The 8,549-nt window shown below is 35.8% G+C and overlaps 1 protein-coding gene across 1 annotated transcript in view; it reads left to right on the forward strand.

The window, feature by feature from the left end:
• The window catches only part of slc35f6 (solute carrier family 35 member F6), a 9,150-nt gene extending 8,412 nt beyond the window's left edge, over positions 1-738 (forward strand). Inside the window, exon 6 of the mRNA XM_014015451.1 lies at positions 106-738. Coding sequence (XP_013870905.1) covers positions 106-587 — 482 coding nt within the window. The 3' untranslated portion in view covers positions 588-738. The remainder of the gene's footprint in view (positions 1-105) is intronic.
• Positions 739-8,549: the final 7,811 nt, after the last annotated feature.

Consider the following 8,549-nt stretch of genomic DNA (forward strand, 5'->3'; position numbering starts at 1 on the left):
GCTGCAGGCAAAGCCATGCTGCAATGACATGCTACGTGGCAATGCACACTTGTTTTTACATCGTAAAAACCCGTTTCTAGTTTTGTTTTGATTTTCTCCTTTCAGGCTTGTTTGGTTTTATTGTCCTGTCGCTGCTGCTCATCCCCATGTACTTCATCTACGTCGGCAACTTCAGCAACAACCCTCGGCACGTCCTGGAGGACGCCATAGACGCCTTCTGTCAGATCGGGCACAAGCCTCTCATCATTTTGGCTCTGCTAGGCAACACGGTCAGCATCGCTTTCTTCAACTTCGCCGGCATCAGCGTGACCAAAGAGATCAGCGCCACCACTCGCATGGTGCTGGACAGCCTGCGGACCCTGGTGATCTGGGTGGTGAGCCTGGCCTTGGGTTGGGAGCAGTTTCAGGGCTTGCAGGTTCTGGGTTTCCTAGTCCTCCTGCTGGGCACGGCGCTCTACAATGGACTGCACCGCCCCCTGCTGGCCAGGATACCGTGGTGCGCCGCGAGGATGGACTTGGAGGAGAGCAGCCCGGCAGAGCGAGAGCGGCTGCTGAACGACGGCAGCGTTCAGGGTGCGGACACGTAAAACTGCCGTCACCGTGACGCTGCGCCTTTCAGGAGTTCTGTCAGTCGACATTTACACGTTTTCTGTTTACGCCTCAGATTGTAATATATCTTTTTTTTTATTTTGTCACTTCAGTAGGAAAAAGAACTGAATATTAATTTTATTTCTTAAATTCTTCATCATCTGTGACTATTTTTTTTGGAGAAAGAGGAAAAGAAAGAGAGGAAAAAAGAAGAAATATAAATGGAAAGATTGAAAGGGAGATTAGAAAATATATTATATGTACACCAAGAAAACACAAGCCAACACACCCGACATCTTTCTGTTCATCTGAAAATAAATGGATACAAGAAAACATAAAAAAAGACATGTCTATATGATTACAAAATAATTATAATTTTGCTGTAAAGCATGTATACACACACACACACACACACACACACACATACACATTAGGGGTGCAACAATACATGTACTCGTATTGAACCGTATCGAACAGAGCTTTAGGTTCAACACACACTTGTATGGAACAATACAGATTTTTAAAATTTATTTTATCAACTTGTCTTCTGAAGATGCTCTGTGTTGAAGGATCAGTGGATCTGTGTTCGACTACTCCACCTAGGCTGTGTTTTTGAGCKCAGATCCACTGAGAAACTTGCTGTTTCAGCAACATTTAATTTAAAAACTGTACTTTTGAGGTTAAACAAACGTTCATAATTAATTTAAATAAATTACAAGTTGAAAGGGGCATGGACATTTCTCTTTTTTGTATCGAAAAAATATCGAACCGTGAGACTAAAGTATTGAACCGAATCGTGAATTTTCTGTATCGTTGCACCTCTATTTGTGTGTGTGTGTACATATACACACATACCCACATCCACACATGTAGACATACCTACTGTACCCTCTAATACATATACACAATGACCGACTGGACTCCCTGGATCTGATTTTAATGAATCTAACTCGAGCTGTAATCTGCASGTTTGTTTTTAAAACCGTAGGGAAAAAGTCACTTATTTGCTTTCTTCTAGAAAGTTAAAAGTTTTTTATAACTGTCAGAAACAGTTCAGCTCAGGTTGCAGGTTTAAAGTTTACGATAAAAACATGAAGTTAAAACAAACTGACTCAAATTTTTTTTCTTGTAGTTTCCCTTTTTATATTTCAAAGCAAAAAGTAACCCCCTCCTGTTAATACCTCCATGCTAACATCGCCACTTTTTCCTTCTTTTTTAATCCCCAAATCTAAACTGAAAAAGAGAAAGAAGCTGACAGTAGTTTTATTATAAAATTAGATTTTGGGGGAAGTTTTTATGTTTTCTGTTTTTCTTCACTTTTTAAAGGCATTCTTGAAGAAAACCAAAAAAAAAGTTATCAGTGTGATTGTTTTGTTTTTAAGAAAACAGAACAATTTTTGGGCATTTTGTGTAAAACTGGAAATCAAAATCTCATTTTGTGTTAATTTGTTCAAATTAAACCTGTAATATAATCATAATGTAAAGGTTTTATTGATTGAGCCAAAATGTTTTCTGCTCAGCACAAATTTTCATGCCAGTAAAGGTGTTTTTAGAAGAAAATTAGGATTTTTTATTTTAATGCAAATAGGAGAGGGTGTTATAAGTGTTGTCATGTGTTTGTGAACAGAACTTTATATAAAGAAATCTTTGGTTGATTTTAATTAAAAACATGCTGCAACCCTTTAATTTAAATGATAATAAATGGTACATGAGGAAGTAAAAAGGGAACTGTTGTGAAATCACAATGATTCTGTGATCTTTTTATCTTTATTTTTTGTCATTTGTGTGCAAAAAAGGTAGTTTTATAGAATGAAATACATTAAATATTTGATATTTTTGTTCACATGTAAAAAGGTTTTGTTTTTCTGTTGAAATCATTTTAAACTGAAAATAAAAAAAGGACTCCTTGGCTGGACGAGGGAGGCATTTAAAGATGATTAATGTAAAACTTGTGTGTCAAAGTACAGCTTCAACTCTGATTTAGGGCTGCAGAAGTAAAAACAATTAAAATAACTTTTTTAAATTAATATTTAGAGACTTTTACTGCTGTTTATAAAAACCAACGCTGATTTTTCTATTTGAGCAGAAACTAAATGAAAGTTTGATTGAAAAAAGAGTGAAGGTGTCAAATATCACAAGCAGCTGACACCTGCACTCACTTCCTCTAAACGTCCCTGCAGACCCCCTCTACCCTTTAATGGGGGTCAAATGTTAAAGCTGGGGTTCCTCAGGGAGCCCTGTGTGTCACCATGTTGGATTTAATGGGGCGGGATAAAAAACGTGTTAACTGACCACAAACATATTGGTTTGATTTGGTAATTTAAGACTTTAGAGTGATTAGAAAGGTAATTTTTCTTTTACATCTGCATGTTTGATTATTTTATTACAAAAAAAAATGTTGCTCTATATTTACAGATAATTTATTAGAACCATCTGCAGTAAATCCAGTTAAATCATATGAAATTAGTTTGTTTTAATAATAGAACCATGAGTTCAGTGGATCTAAGCTCCACGTTGAACACAACTCATCTCAATTCAGTGGATTTGATTTGAAATGTTATAAAATTCAAATTGCAGCATGGCTGGAGAGGAGATGAGCTGAAAAAGTCAAAGTGTTGAAATCAAATCAAGTTGAAGAAACTAAAATCTAATCAGCTGAGATCGTTTAAAAATAAATGTCAGCCACTGATCTGATCAGCATTTGTGAAATATCTTTTTAACGTTGAATATTTAACCCAGAATCTCATAGAGTCATCCTTTTTTTTTTTTTTTTTTTTTTTTTTTTGTAGTCAGCAGTCAAGTTAAAGCTGATTGATTTTCCCATTGGTTGTACAAAAGTTCAAATTTCTTGTGGAGATCAGTTAGTTCTCTGAGGGATTTAATCACTTGTTTAAGCAAAAAAAAAAAGTGTTTTTTTTAGGTTTACAGGACATCAGGCCGTGACAAACAGCAGAACTGAATGAAAGTGGAAAAAAGTCACAATTTTATCCAAAACCGTCTCTTCGTTGTTGGACTGACGGTTTCTAAGAGGCACTTTGAAGCACTGCAGGCACTGAAGCAGTTCCATCAGTTTTTATTCACTTCAAGTTTCCAAAATAAACACCTAATGAGTCGTAAAAATAACTGAAAATGTGTCTGTTGTAGTTTAAAGAGGAAAGCGTCTAACTCAGGTASACCAGGAAGAGTTTTCATTATGATGGGAGGAAAAAAATAAAGCTTTTCTTAAAACGAATTCATAAAACAAAAAAAGTTTTTTTTTATGCTAGAGGAAAGGATATCAAACACAGTAAAAGTGGTAAAAAAAAAAACTGTTGTATTCTGGGGCAGGCTTTCAGTTTTCTTCCTGAAGTGGTGCTCCACTCTCAGTGGGCTCAGACACATGCTCCAGGCTCTGCTCCTCATGTCTGTGAGGACTTTTATCAAGAGTCCTCAAACTCTCAAACTCCTGGAAAGTCTTGTTGTAACCTACATGCAAACTGTGTGCTGTTGTGTTCTTTCTTTCCTCAATATAAAAATAAATAAGGCCTACATTACCACTTAGTCATTTTGCCTGAACCTGAGTTCTGTAACTAACATATTTATTTATTTATTTATTTATTTATTTATTTATTTATTTAAACCTCCCCTCAGAGACGTGTGCAGCAACAGTTCCTGTAATGCTCGGTTTGACCGCTAGGTGTCGGTGTTTCACAACTAAATAGAAAATAAAAGCTCTCAGCTCCTCTGTGGAAACATCTGCCTCTTTGTTAAAGCTTCTCAGATCAAATTAGTAATAGCAATCATTGTAATAACACCTCAATAACAGGATAATACAACTGTAAATAWGGACTCAGACAACAAAGGTTAAAGGTAACGTAAACTATCTACTAGACGTTTAMAATCCTTTAGAACTTAAATGTTGCTTTTTAAATTAATTGACCTAAAGTAGTAAATAATATTTTATTCTAAGGGGGGCATGGGGTGTTTTTAGTGCCCCAAAGAGCAGCTGGATGAGGAGCTGCAGCTTCTCACTTAAAAATAAATTTCCATGAAAAGGGTCAAAGAGGACTCCGGGGACAGCCGGAGACGTTTCCAGTAGCTGTTTGCAGGACAAAGTTTGTGCACTCCCTTGAGAMAAACTAACAACTCAGAGCAAAAATAATAATAAAAAACTAATAAACAGAATAATAGAAATAATTTTTTTGCTCTAAATTTTGCTTTCTTTTTGAAAGTCTTGTTTTCTCATTTGACTGAACTTAAAAGCAAAGCTTCTCCTGCTGCAGTCTGGAGTTTCCTCTGCAGATGAGTTTTATTTGTCCAAACAGCAGCAGGGTCGAGGTGTGAAGGTGAAGCTGCTCTGCTTTGCATCAAACTTTAACCTCCTTCATCTGTAGCAACACGGAGGAATGTGCATCCCTTTTGGACACATTTTCTTTCAACTGATCTTATTTTTTAACGCAAAATTAAAAACAATTTTGGCCAATCACGGCCCATCTTAAACAGGATGAGCTGGAGCAACTCCCCCGGGAAAATTAAAAACTATTTTGCAGAAAACAAGAATTTGTTTCTATTAATTATGCAATTTATTTTTGATGTTATGAAGAAAAAATAGAGAAGTGTAACTAAAAGTGTTTTTCTTAAAAAAAGAAATTAATCAAACTGTCTCTGTTCATTTAATGAAAATTAAAAGTCACATTTTGCAACAATTTATCATGTAAATGAGCTTGTTAAACCATGAGTCCAGTTCRCGGTCCGGGTCTGCAGGGTTCTGAACCTCTGGGGCGACTTTTATCGGTTGTCATGTAAACAGATGCCTTGCTCAGAGGCTCAGATGTCAGCATCAGATTTAAAAAGCTTCCATTAAAGCAGGTTGTTTACAGGCTGCGGTCATTCGTCTCCAGTGTCCAACTAATGACCACTTCATGTGTCCAACTCTGAGCGAGAGGAGCGCAGAGTCCGAACCTGCTGCTGCACAAGAAAACACTTCAAATACTAATAAAACAGACTGCAAAAAATACAAACTAAAAACCTTTGATTTGAGCTAAGATTTTGATTAATCAGTTTTAATTAATATTTCACTTCTCACAATGCAAAACGACACTTTCAGAATATTGAGCTGCATTCAATGTAAACAAAGCAGTGAGTAAAAATGTGACTTTTTTCCTGCCATAATGCCAGAATCATCGAGTTAGAAAAAGTTTTATTATACAAACACGACAATGAATTATTTTCTACAATTTCTTCTTCTTATAATCTGAATCTAAAGGTTTTAATGAATTTCTCTTAAATGTACAAAAGCTGTCTCTGATGGGGAAAACAAAAAGCTGTATTTTTTTATCCTCCAAGACACAAAGTTGAGAGAAAACAAATACTTTTCGCCTCGTTCGGACAATGAAGGATGACATTTTATTTTAAAATCAATACATTCTGGTTTGCTATAAATCAAACAATTTATTTATTTACTTATGTAAATTTTAAATTATTCTTATTGACTGTGACGTTGTTCACTGTCAGAGTGAGAAACAGAAAACTGTTGAAATGAGACAGGTTTTAGTCTGGGGGGGAGCTGCTCGGACCCTGAAGGCCTCCACACATTTATTCATCTTTTATGTGTGGGAACAGCCACGTTCCCTCAAACAGAGAAAGATTTAAAAAACGTCACTTTTTTTGTTAAGATTGTGCTAAAGGAGCCTAACGAAAGGTGGGGACTCCTCTCCTCTCCTCTCCTCTCCTCTCCTCTCCTCTCCTCTCTGTGGAGCTGATGGCACAGTGCCACACAGAAGGCTGTGCACAATGGCCCAGGTCCCATTAAATCTGCGAAAGTTCCTTCCTGAGGTAAACATTGCCAGAAATAGTAATCCTGGCCTGAGCTGGAGGGTCTTACGAGAGGAGGACCAGGCGGGGCGGTGGGGGGTAATAATTCTGGGTGTAATGATGGAAATGGTTTCGTTCTGCTCAGCAGTGTGTGATCCAGTCTGAGGTGGACTCATTCAGTTTTCTCTGCGCCCGATAAGACTTCCTGACAAACACACACTGAGCAATCAGGCGACAACAATACAAGCTTTAAACTTCAGGTGCTGCTCGATTGTTTTCATAGAGCCGTGACTCAGAAAGGCCTCGGCTCCGACTTTCATCTTGTTTGTTTGTTCTCTGATTATTTGGAGTCGATTAGTCAAGAAGCCATGTTTAAGACTCCATTGTGTTGAGATTTTCAGTTTAAATGGATTATTTTCCTTAGAAAAGGTGTTTTCACTGTAGGTCATAAATGGGGAAGTAAATGGTATATTTTGAGAGTAATCTAATGTTGTTTTACCCTCATTTATTGTGTATTTGCAGTTTTTGATTTTGTTATTTCATAGATAAAAAGTTAAAACGTTTAATTGTCCCCTCTGTAGCTAAACGCTTCCTCTGGTTTGTGCAGTTATTGGCACAGTTGCTACAGTTTTCAGCTTGTGTGTCTTCATTTCTAACTTATTTCTTTAATCAGTTGCTCCAATGGAGAAAACGACATCGATCCAGTTAATTAGTTAGTTTAATTTATTTCAAACATGTATACAAAGCAAAGCAAAACATGAAAAAAGTGACAAAATTAACATATTTAAAAAGGAATGGGAAGACGTAAAAACTTATTTAATCCCACCGTTCTCTGAAGCTTATAGATGTTATTGTGTTTATTTTCTGCTTGTTTTACAGCAGGTTGTACAGTGGTATTGTGACACAATTAGACATTTTAGAGGATAATTTAAAGCTTTAAAGTTTCATTGATGTGGAACAAATAAATCCAGTAACATTTATTCACCGATACTTTCTGCTCAGATTTGTTGAGTAAAGCAGATAAAAACAGAGCTGGAGGATGTTTATCTCTGTTTGACATATTCAGATTTTTCTGCCATTTCTCATTAAAAAACTGTATTTTTGTTCTGGTTCTGATTGTTTTTTTTTACTTCTTCAGCTTCTGTTTTACTTATTTAAGCTTTTTTCTGCCTTTTTTTAGCTATCATTCTTATCTCTTCTGGTGTTCTTCTGATAAATATTTTTTTCTTTCAGTTTCTTGTTTTTTATTTAAGATTTTTTTTACATATTTTAGCTGCTTTTGCTAATTTCAGTTGTTTTCTGTGTTTTTAGCTTCTATTAGTTAATTTGAGCTCATTGAGATTATTTCAGCTTCTTATCTCAGCATCTTTTTTTAGCTGCATTTTAGCTTTTTGTGCTTTTTAAGCCTAATTTAGCTTTTGAYGACAAATTGCAACAGTTTTGCGCTACTTTCTCTGATTTTCTGCCAATTTGAAATTCTTTATACTCCTTTTACCGCCTATCTGCTAATTTAAACTTACATTTTCATGGTACTTTTAGCCTCTTAGCTTCTTTTAGCTCATTTTAGCTACTTTGCAATGTTCAATGTGTTTTATTATTCTTCCACTTTTATCTGTTTCAAGCTGGATTAAGTTCTTTCATCTTCAGCTGAATGAAATTCAAAAACAAGTAGCAAAAAGTTGCTGCTTCTTCAGCAGCTTTCAGCGAGTTTCAACWCTAAATTTACTGGAAATACAAATTTTCTCGTTTCTCTTTTGCAGCAGATTTATTCTCATATTTTCACAGAAACATCTTCTGAACTTTTGTCTGATTCTGCCTTATTTGTCTCCCTCAGCCAGTTGGTCAATATCCTGACTCAAGTTTCCACTTAGCTTGAATAAGGAGTGCTTTGTTTACATTGAGTGCGTACCAGCATTTCAGAGTTGTGTATCCTTTTTTTTTTTATTTAAGAGTTGCGTATAAATCTGGGGAAAACTGCTGGAGTTCAAACTACTTCATTCGGGTTGAAGATGAGAGTTGTACAGTAACTAAGTACAAATACTTTGTTACTGTACTTAAGTAGAAWTTTTGGTTATCTGTACTACTTGAGTAATTATTTTTCAGTGTACTTTTTACTTTTGCTCATTACATTTTTACACAATTATCTGTACTTTCTACTCACTACATTT

The sequence above is a fragment of the Austrofundulus limnaeus genome, unplaced genomic scaffold, assembly GCF_001266775.1.
Source record: "Austrofundulus limnaeus strain Quisiro unplaced genomic scaffold, Austrofundulus_limnaeus-1.0 Scaffold129, whole genome shotgun sequence".
NCBI lineage: Eukaryota > Metazoa > Chordata > Actinopteri > Cyprinodontiformes > Rivulidae > Austrofundulus > Austrofundulus limnaeus.